The sequence below is a fragment of the Drosophila ficusphila genome, unplaced genomic scaffold (assembly GCF_018152265.1).
Source record: "Drosophila ficusphila isolate 14025-0441.05 unplaced genomic scaffold, ASM1815226v1 contig_106, whole genome shotgun sequence".
Taxonomy (NCBI): Eukaryota; Metazoa; Arthropoda; class Insecta; order Diptera; family Drosophilidae; genus Drosophila; species Drosophila ficusphila.
In genome coordinates this window covers 13,981,924-13,998,500 of record NW_025063993.1, presented here as the reverse complement: position 1 = coordinate 13,998,500, position 16,577 = coordinate 13,981,924, and the positions used below count along the sequence as shown (strand labels likewise).

General features: G+C 38.0%; 2 protein-coding genes across 9 annotated transcripts in view; one reads left to right on the top strand and one right to left on the bottom strand.

Moving 5' to 3' along the window:
- Nucleotides 1–16,577, bottom strand: part of LOC108087418 (protein furry) — a 50,191-nt gene that overhangs the window by 13,554 nt on the left and 20,060 nt on the right. The window lies entirely within an intron of this gene.
- On the top strand, nt 321–16,274 carry LOC108087421 (neuropeptides capa receptor). The gene is made up of 7 exons (XM_017184768.2): nt 321–1,634; nt 6,823–6,965; nt 7,582–7,862; nt 8,304–8,425; nt 10,344–10,462; nt 10,581–10,651; nt 15,272–16,274. Exons 1-7 carry the CDS (start codon nt 951–953, stop codon nt 15,367–15,369), a joined length of 1,518 nt encoding a protein of 505 aa, XP_017040257.1. The 5' UTR covers nt 321–950; the 3' UTR covers nt 15,370–16,274.

Genomic DNA, 16,577 nt, shown 5'->3' with positions numbered 1-16,577 from the left:
GCCAACCCTGACCTTGTCTACCTGTTGATTTTATGAATGAAACCGCGCAGGCGCATTGGCCAATGAAAAGCTTTCACTTGGCGCCTTCCAATCAAGTAAATTAGAAAGCGGTTTAAAAGGCTGCCACGTCCATTGTCTCGGCTTAGTTGCGCGCTCATTGTCCTGCTGGCAGGACGGACCGGGAAAAAACTAACCGAGAAACCATCTCACCAAAAATTTGGTTCACCACAGAATTTAAAAAACCGGCGGGATAGACAAAAAAAATATTTTTCTTAATCAATTGCACAATCGCCTCTTGGCGTAAACAAGCCAATTCTATTCCGGGAATTACTAATTAATCGAAAAAATATTGCCTCCACTAAAGAACAGAAGTTTTCGACTCTCGAAAAAAAATGAAAAACAAAACTAGCCCAAAGATAAATTTTGCTTTGTGAAAACAAGAACCCTCAGAAGTTTTGGGGAAAAAACTTTTTATGTGTGGCAAAAGTTTTTAAATTTACCCGGTGTTTCTTCTTTGTTTACATCATTACGAATTGCGGGAAAAAAAAAAAAAAAAATGTTTGGCCTATAACGAACTCAAAACACCTAGGAGAACAGCAATCGGGAGTTTCAATAAGTTTTCCGAGCGAAAAGTTTGCGCGAAAGTTTGAAATAAAATTCTTAATTACGATCTAGTTAAGCGGAAACACAGAAAAATTTACCAACCAATTGAAACTTTGGATTGTTGACATGTGTTGAGTGAAGTAGTTTGGCTTCGAGAACAAAAACTACACATAAACTTTCTACCTTTCGATCAAAATGAAGGCAAAGCAATTAATAGTTGTCATCGAACCAGATCAATTAAAATAGTGTGTCAGCTCACAATTAAAGTTAAAGAAGTGATCAAGTGAAGTGAAGTACAATTGAAGAAATCAAGTGTTAATAATTCCAAAGAACAAAACAAATATTTAATGATGGCTGCAGAAACTACAGATATGGATTATATAGTGAGCACCGGTGGTGGCAATTTGTCAACCTCTACCGCAGCTACATTCATCACAACTCTGGGGGATTCTAATTCCACGGATAGTAATTCAAGTGGATTTGCAACGGAGATGGATTCCGAGGAAGCAACTGGCGAGGATGATGAAATGCTGAAGATAGCATTCTTTATTGGGGATTTCGTGCATCAGTACTATATCCCCGTGGTCTGCTGCACGGGCAGCATTGGGAATATCCTGTCCGTGTTTGTATTCTTTAAAACCAAATTGAGGAAGCTCTCCTCGAGTTTTTACCTGGCCGCTTTGGCCGTGAGCGATACTTGCTTTCTGGCCGGACTTTTTGCCCAGTGGCTGAACTTCCTCAACGTGGACATCTACAACAGGAACTACTTCTGCCAGTTTTTCACCTTCTTCAGCTACTTGGCCAGCTTCTGTTCCGTGTGGTTCGTGGTTGCCTTTACCGTGGAGCGATTTATTGCAGTTATTTATCCACTGAAGCGACAAACAATGTGCACTGTTCGCCGGGCAAAAATCGTGCTCTTTTGCTTGACCATGGTCGGATGTCTTCATTGCCTGCCCTACATTCTGATTGCCAAGCCGGTCTTTGCTCCAAAATTAAACGCCACCATTTGCGATCTCAACAGCGAATACAAAGTGAGTGTGCTCAAGTACTTATAGTTCTCAATTTATAATGTGCCAACATTTCGCATGCGAAAGACAAACAATTTTCCCACAAAAAAGGGGGAAATATTCAAGTGTTTTGATATTCTAAACAAATCTTTTCTGCTTGTTGGACCACCTACTGGTTTATGAAAATATGCTCGCAATAGCTATGTCATAATCGAATCCAAAACCTCAACTATTCACAACCAATTAATTCGTTAATTCAGTTTAAAAAGTTTTTAAACATCATCATACTATAATTAACCTACGGAAAGAACTTTAAATTGGCTTTTAAACACTACACTTTTAATTCTTTATTTCAAGTGTGTATTGCTTTTTAAACAAACAGAATATTTAAAAGTTCATATTTGAAACATTTGTACTTTTTCTTTAATGAATTGAATTTTATAAATAAGAACAAATGTTGCAATATTATTTTTTTTGTTTTAAGTGCCAGTTTAACATAATTATATACCGCTTAAAGACACAAATTAAAGCCTTGTTGTGATTCTCTCAAATAAATTCGTGACAAACACTTTTTTTGTGCTCTCGCTTTTATTCAAAGTACCTGTTAGTTGTAAGTTGTGGCAGTCTCACTCCTGTCACGTATCAAAATCAAACTTCATCAAACGCATTCTTCCAGTGCTTCGAATTTTTCGTTTTGGGTTGCCGGTGGAAACCAGCGACACAACGGAAATTTATCTGGCATTTTCCGCCCCCCTCTATTTGGGTTTCCCAAAGGTAACCCATACGTGGGAGTGCTGGTATTTGTGAATTTTTGTCTGCCTTTAGTATGGCTATTGGAATTCGAGTGCCATTGTATGTTTGCCTTGGCAAATGGCCAGCCAGTATTGTTGCAAAATATTTCACAAATATTTTTAACGCTTATGATTTTGTTGTATCAAAGTTTTGTAAGGGGGGAAAAAAAGATAAGCTCAGAGAATGAGGGATTAAATTGAATATCCGTCACAAAAACATACAGCTGTTTCCCGGGTAAACTTTGACTTGACATCTCTTGAGTTCCCGAATCCCTTCGTCACTTTCGCTCAACTTGGCAATTGACACTCTGTCAATTAGGCCCAATAAATACCGCCAAAATATTCGGATCATGCGCGAGGCCGCAAAGCGAAGCGTCAACTAATTTGGCCGAAACTAGAGCAATTAGTCAATTAATTGGGCCCAAAAAGGCGGATAGCCAACCGCTGTGTGGGTTAAGCGACCAAATTAAGCATTTATTGGCCAAGAAAAAAGGCCACCGCAAATTGGCCAACGAATGGGTCAAACAACTTCCAAAAAAAGAAAGAGCGGACAGCCAAAAATGGCAAGAAGGATAACCAGATACAAAAACAGGGAAAGTGTTTCGGATTGGATAGACAAAGTTTGAATTGGAAGTTTTTAATACCCTAAGAAATTACTTAGTTAATCAAAAGGTGCATTCAATTTCATCTTATTTAAACCCTGATTATATTTTAATAAATTATTTTAGCTTTTTAAATTCCAACAATCATTCCAAATTTTCGCAAAATATGTTTACTATAAACATGTTAATGGTTTTGGCTGAAAAAAAATAATAATTCGTTATGAACATGTTTAAGTTTTAATCCTGATCCAATTTCCGGTTATATTTTAATTCGAATTGCGTTGCAAAAATTTAAGACAAAACCTTTGTTCTCCCCCCAAACGTTGGCCAAACAACAATGACTAAAAAAAGGGCATTGCCGACTCTTAAACCAAAGCAAATATTTTTTCTGGGGCCGCAGTGTAAACAGGACACAACTGACAGGACACGGCAGAAACCAAAAAAAACCCAACCGTCGGGCACGTGGATTAACTGGGTGTGTCTCGTGCGTCTCAAGGATGACAATTCCAATTCTCAGGTTCCAATAAATCTCATATTTCACTTGCTTTTTCAACTGTTTACCTTTGCCGAGTCGCAGTCGCTTTTTGGGGGCTGAAATTCAATGCTAATTTTTCACTATATGTGGGCGTACGCAATGCAATGCAAACAGAACGCCAGGTGAATTAAGCTGGCAAAGAAAGTCAGCTCCCAGCCAGGCAGACAACCAGACATTCAGACATTCAGCCATCCAGCTAGCCTATTAGCCAAATTGGCCCCAACGAAGCGTTAAGTGTCGCGCCTACGTGTGCTCCCCGTTTCGATTGGTAGGATGATGGATCAGTTGAGCGGGCGAAGCACCAAGAACTCAAACGGAAAATTTCGCATTCAATCAACAGAGCTTACACCGAGAAAAATAGGAATGTTCCTAATAAAAAATAAAATATTTCTAAATTTATACAATTTCAAGATAAGTTTGAGTCTTGCAGATAAAAAGGATTAAATGGAAAAGATATCTAATACCCCGAAACACATTTAAAATTAAATTCTAAAATTTGAAATGTTGTGTTATTTTCATTATTTAAATATCCACTATAAAACACTTATAGAAACAATCGATATTTTCAATATTTGAAACCTTTTTCCCGTGTTATCCTTGCGCATTGTCAGCAATTTCGTTTGACAACAATTTCGTTTGAGCGATGGGAACTGCGACGTGGATGGCAGTCAACAGATGGCACATGGCGAGCGGCCAGGAAATTATGCACGAATTCCGCTGGCAGCCAACGATTCGGCTGAAAGCGAAATGGTTTAGAGGGGGCCAAATTGGCAGGAATGGAAGCTGCAACGTGCTATGAACAATATTGCAAAAAGTTAACAGACACACCACTTCTTCGTGGGGGAGAACAACATAAATTTTAAAACAGTCACCGGATGTAAGCCACAAATAGACATTTTGCACTTGGCGGTTGGCATATTGAAAGAAACAAATCATTGTGTAATAGCCCTCTTCGGGATGAGAATGAGCAGTAGAAGCCGAATGGAAAAGCGAACAGATGCTCCTCCTCGGAACTCTGGGAAAATTTACTTTTACTGATAGCAGACTCCTAATGAATAGAGAAATTATGGCAGACGATATTACCTAATTTCCAGACTTTGCAATGTAAGCTACGCAATTTAACATTGGTTTTCCGAATGGCACTCGATTTAAAGCGCTTTTCTATGAATAATTAAGTTCGATATTATGGCCGGCAGTCATCAATAGAAAGACGCCCTTTGATGTATTTAGGAGGCAGATGTAAAGCCAAATTGAAATCGACTAAGCTCATGGAAATCGCCATATGGCATTCTAAGGTCACAGGAAGTGGCCAAGAAAAAGTCGAGTACACATACCATATGCATGGAAATGGGTTTAACCAAAGGATGCCTAAAGACATGAGTAACATTTAGATTCTCCATATTGACATTGCAGTTGCAGAACTTTAAAATGTGTAGATTTCTTTGAATAAAATTCGAATTGGATTTCCACAAGTTTAGCATGAATGGAAAACTTTTTCTTTATTTACTAAATTCGAAATAAAAGCCCTTTGTGTCAAAGAAATATTTTCTCAATTTTAGGCAGCAATAAAAACTTTATATGTGCCAAAGTTAGTGCGTTTTAAAGGATATCAGCCAACAGGAAATGAATTCCCTCGACAATTAATTATACTTTCAAAACAATTTCGTGTATTACAACCATCAAAGGGCAGACATAATCATCGTCAGTTGATTGAAAATATACGAGCTATTACACTTTGATCCACTTGACACACACTGGGCTAAGAAAAAACTGGGAGGGATAAAAAGTAAATAGCGAAAGCAAATAAATTGAATGGTTTGGTCAAGACGGACCGCTTTTACGGTTATGACAGCCATTCGGGGATTTTCCAGAAGGCTTTTCCGAGCTGTTTACTGGCCAAAAGCACCTGACACAAGTGGTCAGTCGGCAATAAAGTAACCGATCAATAGATTAAGGTTTGCCAAACTTCGTAAGCTGCTGTCTAGAGTATAATTTATATAAAAAAATTAAATTGACCTTTTGGGATCATCCCTTTGACTATTTTAGACCCAAAGAGAGCTCCAAAAATTCTAGTGAAAAATCTACCCCCATGACGAAATATTTAAATGGATTTTCGGAATATTTTTAGGCACATGCAAAGGCACAAAGTTAGTCTGAGCACTGAATTACTTGATCAACAATTTTGATTTTGCCGGTCGGTGATTAACATAATTTCAATGCTCTTGTAATACATTTTGATGAATGCCAACACTTCAAATTATGTAAATTGAAAGCAGCCGCCAGAAATTACGACAAAACCCACTGATGATGATTGCATATCTAGAGTGGAAATTGCGGCTGCCCTTTAAAGTGTTCTAACTTAAATTCCAGCACGGCCAGATGGTTTTGTTAGTAAAATACGGCTGAACAGTCGGATGGATTCTAATGGCTGATAATGCGCTTATGGGCTTCCCTTTTTGGTTAATTGTGATTGAAACAAATGGGATTGTTTAGCCAGGCCAACTGGCAACGAGGTTTATTCAAGTGTCCTGGAACATTTCAGATTATACATTTCGGACATGAAAATATGCAGGCCAACAGGAATTTAACCGTTACAAACCTTTCAACCCGAGGATAGCGGAAAATAAATGCTCAAGATGAAGTGAAAATAGTTTACCGCTTCAAAGAGTCCCGGGGGAAAATGGCTTCAACGGAGCAGAAAATGCTGGAAAGTATGCTGAGATTAAGGAAACAGGCCGGAAGGTCAACTTTCGTTGTTGAGGGCGCAAACTTATCGTTTCAGCTCGAAATAATTCGCTTAAGTTGCTCGCCAAGCCGATTATGCAAATTAAAAAAAGGTTTCGCCCGTATTTCTTGCGAGTAGATAATATTAGCATGGGAGTTGCTATTTTATGTTGCACTAGCATTTGGAATAAAATTATAAAAAATAAAAAAGCCAGACTGATTAGAAATACATCCAACTCAACCAGTTATTTCCCAAGCGCTCTGCGTGACATGCAAATGGATTAAGAATATTTTACCCCATTTTGTTTAGCAATTGAATTAGTTTCAGCAAAGAGTTTTTCCGGCGCTTTGATCAAATCCCACTCAATCGAGTTATTGAGCCAAACAAGATTAAATCTAGTTGGGTTTGTGGAACTGAATTACGTACACGTGGCGTATACTCAATTCGCAGGACAAAGTATACGACCCGTTGGCCACGGGTTGACCACAAAAACCAATCGGACTGCAAGCAAAGCAATGATAATAAAAATAAAAAAAACACGATTCCCTCTATTTCGCAGGAACAAATGTCGCTCTTCAACTACTGGGACTCGATTGTCGTCTATGCGGTGCCCTTCACCACCATCGCCGTTCTGAACACCTGTACGGGTTGCACGGTGTGGAAGTTCGCCACCGTTCGCCGAACGCTGACCATGCACAAGATGTAAGTACTGACCGCCGGATAATCGCTGTTCGACTCATTGACCCCTGACCTCTCGTGGAAAGCCACTAAGGCGATTTGCGTGACACGCGCTTAAGAAACACTTTTATAACTGCTTTGGCACTCTAAATCTGTCAACTCTCGTAGTTAATTGTCCGTAAACTCACCAAGCACAATGGCGTATTAAAAGGTTCACGCAAAGTTACTTGCTTTAATTTAATTTAAAACTTGGAAAGCGCTAAGTTAAATCATTAATATGTATTTAGATATTTGTAGCAGAAATTGTGTTTTTTTTTTCTTTGGCTTTCATTAAAAACCCTTTTATAGTTATAAATATTTTTGAGCTATTTTCTATTTGATACTTCAGAAGCCATAAATGTAATATTATATTCTCCATTTGCTTTTCCGTATCCAAGAAACACCTAATTCACTATTTGAATAGAAATAGGTTTTTTTTTCTTTGACTTTCATTAAAAACCCTTTTATAGTTACAAATATTATAAAGCTATTTTACATTTGATACTCTAGAAGCCATAAATGTAATATTTCCCCCATTTGCTTTTCCGTATCCAAGAAACACCTAATTCACTATTTGATTCGATGTTATTCGGTTGTGCAGGAAGCCGCAGACCAACAGCATGCCATCGAACTCGTCGAACTCATCCGGAGCGGCATCTGCAGTGGCCTCTTACCGCATTTCAGCATCGCTGAAGCGCCAGAAGTCGACGGGAAGTCATCCAAGTGGACAGCACAATGTGGCCACCAGGCAGTCGGATGAGCAGCAGCAGCAGCAAACCAACAACCAGCAACCACAACAGCACCAGCAGCAGCAACAACAGCAACAGCAGCAACATCAAATAAACAATTGCCAACACCACAGTGAGATTACCCAGAAGCCAGGTAAGAAAACCCTAGCCATCTGAAAGGGTTTTTCCACTCGGAAAATGTCAGTGCTTCGCCTAGGAACTCGTTCCGTTGACATTTGCTGGAAACTTGCTGCTGCCAGGCTAAGGCAACAACTTTTTCTTAAGCCATTTAAGTTGGCTTTCGAATTTGTTTGCAGCCTTTTTGCAGCGGCGCCTGCCATTAAAAGCGACAAAACAAAAGACAAAAAGCTGAAAAAGCAGGAGGAAAAATGGATGCAAAACTTTCTGACAGCTGCAATCTTAGACAACTTTGCGACACTGACAAATTGTCAAACAATTTGCCAACTATTACATATAATTTCCAACTAATTATGAAGTCTGTGCGAGTGTGAAGAAAGTCTCTTAATCCCCAACTCTGTTATCATCTATATAGACTATATATGTTATATATATATATATTTTTTTTTTTTTGCAGCTCGCCGCAAGGTACAAAACTCATCGCAGATCAAGGTAACCAAAATGTTGCTTATTGTCTCAACGGTTTTCGTCTGCCTCAATTTACCCAGCTGCCTGCTGCGCATTGAGGCCTATTGGGAGGTAAGTGATGCAAACATAACATAAAGGATGCCCCCAGATAATTCGGGCTCTTCTCGGCCAATCAGTCAAGCTGAAGCCACTTCTATTATCTCGGGGCACGAGAATAAACTGTATTGTTATGCCTGGACAATAATGGGACTTTCCTTTGGCTTGACCCAAATAATCAAATCAGTGGTGGTTTCCTCTTTTTATACACCAAGGAAAATACAATTATCTTTTTTAATGTAGATCAAAGGAAATAGAAATTGCATATAATTATTTAAAAGATATTTATCAGGGTTTATAAAAGAGATAAATACTAAAATATTGTATTATTCTTTTGGAGAAAGTGATCTATAACAATATCAATTTTTTCTAAGTGCAAGCATTCCTTATGCCTTTCCAAAACATTGCGGAATAAGTAGTCTTCCAACTTGGCCCTCTACCGTCAGCTTTCTGCTGCTAATTATCTGGCCACAAATGCAGAAGATGGCTGAGGAGTGCTGCTCAATTTCTGACCCGGCTCATATCCCAGATGGCCGTTACAAGGGGCGTAAAGTTGTCATGACAACGCAAACTATAATGGATGCTTTGGCATTTGTGCGCCACATCCCCTGCTGCCAATTTCAATCCGACGGCAGTTCGCCCAGTTGGCTCAAATGTCAAGTTAAATCCAGGAATTACACTCATCAAAGGAAAAAACATTTACACATCCTCATGAAGTGAGAACAGAGTGGTTGGCATGGTGTACGACACATAGGTGTTAATTAGCCTTTAATTAGTTTGTGCACTTCGGGAGCAAGTCGTAAAAATAAAATCAGATTCGTGTTAAATCAAATACTCAAGGTGCCAAAGGCAACGGCAATCGCAAATATATACATTTCCTTAAAACAGTTTTCCAAGAATCTCACTCCTAGAAAGGAGAAATGATTTTATAAGTTCCTTTTTTAAACGAGAGTTAATTAAGCGTTCACAGGAAATGACATGACGTTTCCGATTGAAGCACTTAAGTCCCTTTGAATTAAATACAAGTTAATTAAATTTTCTTTTTTTTGAGGGTGCTTTTCATTAATGCGAGTGGCAGCCTCGGTAAAATTCTGGTTGAGTTGTCATTTTATTTGTCAGCACATCGTTAAAAAACGAACCATTTTTGAGAATTTAATACATGCCATCAGTCAGGCACGTATCCAGGGGGGTGCCCGGGGGCCCGGGCACCCCCCGAAATTTTTGAATTCCAAAATTTTTTCTATTAAAGACTTTTCATTAAAAAGTCTTCAGTAGAAGAAAGCTGACCTAACAGGAACGTATAGATCAGTAGACTGATACAAAGCCAACTTTAATTTAATTTATTGAATTTATTCGAATAAGTCCGCATTTTTTATTGATTTTTTTCCTTGAGCCCCCCCCCCAAAACAAATTTCTGGATACGGGCCTGCCATCAGTTGTCAAAGATCTAACAGAATTTATGTGTGCAAAGGGCAACTTCACAGTTGGCAGACAAATAAATAGTATATATAGATGATAGATTAATTTTTACACCCAAATTCACATGCCAACTTAAACATGTGGCGAAACTCAAACATTGATTGCGACACAAAGTTAATTGAGTGGAAAAGGACGGCCGGCAGACAAGAGATGAATTATTTTCCGGCCTTTTCTTTGAGTTCAACAGGTCACGAAGGGCACGTGCCCATTACACATGACTTTTGAAGAAACAGAAGAGACACGTTAGGCTTACTTACTTATTCCAAACATTACTCAGTCATTAGTGAGTTATGCAAAATTCTGCATCAATGGTATTGATCTCCCTATTATGAGCTCAAAGGCTACAGGAAATCTGTTAATGTGAGGAATTGCCACGGCAACGTAGAACTTCCTAATTGGCCTGCAAAATTCCACTTAATTCAATTTGTTTTTTTTTTCTTAATAATTTTGGCAGACGGAATCGTCCAGAAACGAGAATTCAACAATTGCCCTGCAATATATTTTTCACGCTTTCTTCATCACAAATTTTGGCATCAATTTCGTGCTTTACTGCGTCAGCGGACAGAATTTTCGGTAAGTAATTCCACGCAAATTACCCAATAACGCACGTTTATGTGACCGGATTTTATTACCATTTAAATATATGTATTTCTTCTTTGCATTCACCATACATTCTTTTCTGCATTTCCAGTAAAGCCGTATTGAGCATTTTCCGGAGGGTTTCATCCGCTCAACGGGAGGCGGGAAACACCCAAGTAACAGGTGAGTTGGAGATTTCCCCCCATAATAATAAGGTTCCATAACGCATTCAAGGCAGCATGGAGAAATTTCATATGTCAAATGCGATTTTATGTGCTCAAAAAGCTTGAAAATTTAATTTGTTGTCTTGGCAAAGAGGTCTCCGTACGTTCAAAAATACTACAATAAAAATTCTGTGGCTGCTAAAGAAATTAATCTTTAGAAGGCTTTTTAATATTTTAAAGCAAAACATCTTAGTTGGATAAATATTCAAGTGGCTTTTTCAAGACTACTTTTTGCACAACTTTATGGGTCTTAACTAAATTTTAGTGCGTAGTTAATTCGGTTGAAATCGCGAACAGAATGCCAACAAGGCTGCGGTTTTTATTGCTGCACTTGACAGCTACACTTAAACACAAAAAAAAAACATATTTTTTATAACACTTTATATTATATTTTCGTTTAAAATTAAAATAGACAATTAGACGAATATGCACAGGATTTGCAGAGAAGAATTTGTGGGCTTATGTGAACCACTTTTTGATTAGAGAAGCTCCGCAGCTCATCTTTTGCAGATGCATTGATAAACATTTTGTACGCTCGAATTCCTGCTGACTTATCAGGCTTGATAAAAAAACCTCAGATAAACTTAGCTCAGCCCGGCAAAAACAGATGTCAGTAGCAGGGATTTAAAAGGATTAAAGCTACCAGCAGACTTTCTCCTTCGGAATTCAATCCCGGCCGGCATTGCATTTTACTTCTGTCAGAAGCCAGAGCACTCTAATTGCTGTTTTGTTGCTGTCTTTCGGGAGCTGGGGAAAACTTTTCCTATAAACGCCCTCGGACAGTGAAGGCAAACACAAATCAGCATCCGATGCCACGATTTCTGTTAATGAAAAGCGGTAAGCAATACGACCGGGAAAAAAACCAAGGAAGGCAGGAGGGGAATTTCAAGGACCATAAGGTGCCGGATGCGAAGGATAATCGTGGATGGAAAAAGTTAATAGGATGCGCAGGGAACAAAAAAAAATAGTCTAGAACATAACCTAATTAATTTATTATTATGTAGAGCAGCCCTAATGCATTCCCCTTGCTGGTGCTAATTTAATGACCAAATAATTCCGTTTGCACAATTTGTTTGCTGGTTCCAATCTACCTTAAAGCTTGAACTTGATGTTGGATTTGCAAAATGAAATTTAACAGCCCAGTTCAGTTTTAAAGCTTTTCGAAGCAAAGGCAATACGAGCATGCAATTTTGCATACAAGAGCCAGTGGATAAACTAGGGCAAAATGCTAATCGACTGCTAAATGATTTTCAATTACGCCTCAAGGTTTCAAGAAGCTCATTCATGCAAAAGATTCCCCCAGCCTATGCAACTTTAAGGCATTAATAAATGAATTTACAACTCATTCTGTTAAAAGGCTTAATTCATATCATACTGCAATAGATGTTATGTGGCTTTTTATAAATCTACTATAAATTTAAATTCATTTTTTACTGCTTCCAGTCAAGTTTTCTACTGGGTTCATCAGCAAACCACAAATGTTCTCCCTTCTCGTTCGACCATTATTCACCGGCCATAAAGTTTAGTTTTACGATTTTCCGGCTTACCTTTGGGGGTTATCAATTTTTAATTTCTTACTGAAGCCAAGTACATTTTTGAACAGCAATTTTTCTTCGGCTCTCAAGTGGCATATTGGAAGCCATAAAAATGTCAGGGTGCATATTTATTTAGCAGTATGGTTTTCCACTTGTTAATTAAAAGTGTTTGCCAATTCGTTAAAAGCGGAGAAGTACCAACGGAGAATGTGAGTCAGTTTCAGGAACAAGTCCTGTCAACACGTCAAGGAAGAAAGCCAGGGTAAATGTAAAACTGGAATGTAAATGAAAAAAAAAAGAACTGGAGGAACGTGAAGAGGATAGCAAAAGCTCCAGCTGTCGGCAAGGATTCTTTGGTAGAAGCAGCGAGCCCAAAAGGATCAAACGGGATAAAGAAGTTTGCTCCATGCAAATATTGACATCATGCAAATAGTCGAGGTGTCCTTGTTTTATTTGTTCATGCCTTGGAGGAACAAATATTCAAGAGAGGGATTTGCACAATTGCAACAATTGAAATTACATTTAACACCATCGCCTTGGAAGCGATTTAAAAAAATTAATACTAGTTGCTGTTCTGTTTTTTAGTTTCCTTAGTTCAATTCCGGCAGTCAGTAATTCACCTAAAGTAGTTCAAAATACCTTGAACTACTTATTCCAGCTGCTTTAACGAATTCAGGTTTTAACAAGTTTAAAAGTTTTCCCAAAATGGAAGGAGAAATTTATAATGGCTTTTCAAGCACTAACCAACGAAGCGAAGTCGAACAATTTCAAAATTTTACCCTAATGGTAATTCCAATGTGAAAAGCTTTCGCCGAAATTGAATATAGGGCAGGATAATCCGAAAATCAAACAACGGCAGTTAATGGGGAAAGCGCTTCGTTAGCAGCTTGCCAGCGGCAAGTGGAAAAGCTTAGTTTTCGCACACTCATTTCTCTTTTTCGAACGGCATTACTCATACGCAGCGTTGTACGTGTGCTGAATGCAATGGCAATTGCCGCGCCTCTCGGGATCTGCTGCCCGCCACCTCATTACGGTGTTGCTTATTGGCCATAAATTACGAACGCATCCAGTCACGCTTCCGCAGAATTTCTCGCAGTAGTGCCATCTCCCTGGGAAAAACCCTCCCACTTCTTCCCCGGCAAGTCAATCAGTGCTTGTCTCTGGAGAAGACAGTTCCACTCGCATTCCTTCTCCATTCAGGCATAGAAAAGAAACTAGAACTGCTTGTGCCATTTTTACTGACTATTACCTTAAGGAGAATTTAAGGGGATTTAAATGGCAGAGTTGGTTGTAAAAAAAGGTTAAGTCTAGAAACCAATTTAAATAAATGAAATATGGAGAATGCCCAGAAATGGAATGAAATAAATTTCAGATTTAAATAAAAAAAAGTAGAGCAAGCAATACAATTTCCTTGCTTAGTAGGTAATATTATATTTATTAATAGATAGATAATAGATTGAAATAAACTTGTACAGCAAAAAACTAACGACTTTAATCCAATCCCCACTTGACCTTTCGCTTTTGCCAGCGTTGTGTTAAATCGTTTCATTTATAATGATTTATCTAAGATGAAGCATGACTTTTACTAGGAAATGATTGTGCGGGGTCAGAATACCAAGTAGTTACCAAACTTTTACTTTATAGATTTTTGTGCCTCAAAATATACATAGGCGTGGTTACAAATTTGGCAAAGCAAGCAATTCTATTGACAAAACATCTGAACATAACAATTCACTTAAGATTTCGAGGGCTTCCGTTTGTGAAAATGGAGGCAGGAAGACTTGTGATGACGCGAGAAATCAGTTCCTTTGTGGATGACTGTATAATTTATTTAATAACTTACTGGAAGAGGAATGAAAAAAAGCGTGACACAAAGCCGAGTCAAGGACAGTCGGTGAACGTCATCATTAATCTTGCCAGGCCACAAATATCCACACATGGCAATCAACAAAATTTTTGAGGCGAAACCCAAGGAGGGTGGAATTTTACCCAAGACACTGAAGTGGCAAAATGCTATTTATACATCTTCTTTGTTGACTTGCCGAGGAGACATTTAAAATAATTAAAAGGAAACAAAGTGAGTCGAATGCCAAGCAGATGAACAAAAGTTCAATTCGATTTGAATTTGGAGGAAGACCCGCAAACACAATTACCTTTGAAGATAACCAAAATTATCCAGAGCAAAGATTATAAAGGAACAAATGCAAACAAGGACAATCAAACAAACATTGTGCTTATTGGAAAATACCGCTGGTCTGAATTTATTGGCACTCTTCCAGGCTCTGTGTGCTTTTCAACACGGATGATTGATTAGCTCAGATTGCCATGAAACACAATATTTCCGAAAAAAAAGGAGAAACCAGATGAAATGAATATGCTGCTGTGCCCTGTTAAATTAGATAACAAAAACCCAATGACTGCTTTGACTTGTTGGGTTTTCGGGGGGTTTAAATCCGATTTGCTGAGTATTTGAGACCTTACATTCGGTCTATTGGCAGGCCAATAAATTGGCCTCAAAAAGCCATTGAAAACCACAAAGTACCGAATTTATAGCCTACTTATGTGCGCCTTTCTCGGATGTGGATACGAACAACAGAGTAAATCGCAGCTTTGTCATTTTCAGGTAAAAATTATTGAAAAGGAAATCAAAATGAAGCAAAAAATTGTGAAAATGAGGATTAAGTTAAAAAATTAATGGTAATCATTTTATTAACAAAGAAATCGGATTTGTTAATAAAAAACATTTTCGGTAAGCAGAGATATTAAATTAAAATAATAATAAGAAAAACAAAATATTTTTTAATACGAATTTAATTATGTAAAGTGGGAAAAGATTCTCCCTTTTCCCTAAACTTTGGCCTTCTGCGCCAACATGTGGCACTTAAAATAAATCCCCACACACCCTTAATGGCAATTTGCGTTCACATAACGTAAACTACATTAACATAAGCACATGCAGCTGCATAGCTTATTTGTCGCAGACTTTCCGCACCCACTTGACTACATTTTCACATGGTAACGGAGTGTTTCGCTTTTCTTTTCAGTTTCCGAATATTGTCGCAACACTGGCACCTCCACACGGCGTCGCATGATGACGCAGCATTGTTGGAACGAAATGCACGAGTTGCATCCACTCAAGTGAATTGCAGAGCTTACAGGAAAATTAAACTTAGAGGCACCGAAACGCCAACGGAAAACGGGAAATTGCGAAAAACGCCGCGGGATAAGCAGGAATTTCGTTTTTAATTAGATTTCAGAAAACAAAAGATATTTATAAGAGCAAGAGGAAACATGTGTTTGTGATGTTTGTCAAGGCCAAGCAAATTAAAATGAAAAACAGAAATCAAAATTATAAATGTACTGTATACACCGCATTACATTTACTTAAGTGTTTAAATAACCATAAAGTAGTAAATTCATTAACTTTTGTTTGCTTCCGAAATTGAATGCCTATTACAGAGTCGATTAAAGAGGACCTAATCAAATTCAAATTCGCACGCAAAACTTAATTAAAACCTTACCACAGAAACACAATTTTAAAATGTCAAACATTAAACCCCATAGAATAAATAAACGAAAATGTATTTCTGTCTAACCAACCAGCGCAAAAATATATACACGTAATAAATGTTAATTTCGTTAAATGAAAGCCCGAAAGAGTGCGTTTTGATTGGATTCCCCCGTTTGCCACAAGGACCATTTAAACCATTTTCCAATTGACTAAATCTGATAATCAAACTTAAATTGCGAATTACTGAATATTATTGCGGAATTGGGCAGCTAAGTCTTGTCTACCGATGCATACGCAATGTGAGGGATGTATTATCTTTTCAACTTTGCAGGAACCATTTTCAACAATGGAAAACATAAACTTCATCAGCTTAGTGCAAAAGGCAGAAAAAAGGTCAAAAGGTGGCTTTTCAGGTGGGTGGATTACATTTTTGTGCAAATAACTTTGCAAAAAGGCAAGTTCAAGTGCAAGCATTGAAATTGAGCTAATTACAAATAAAGCAGATTGGTCGCCTTCAAAAACCCTTCTGGGAAAAAGGAAAATCATCGTGCAGTTTTAATTTAGCAGACAAATACTTTCGGAGATTAGATAACGATACCCAGGAAAACAGAAATCAAAGTAAAAAGTAGACAAACTTGCACAAATATTCATGCGATTTGCACACACAAAGCTTGTTAAAGCCTCTTATGTAACGCAATAAAAACTCAACAGCCACACCCGAAGTAAAACAATAACATGGAGGTACGTTATGAAATTAAAATTCAAAATTCAGGCACCAGCAAACAAGGAGGATAAACAACACTTGCCGCATTGGGAAACGTAGACCTCAAAGTATTCAA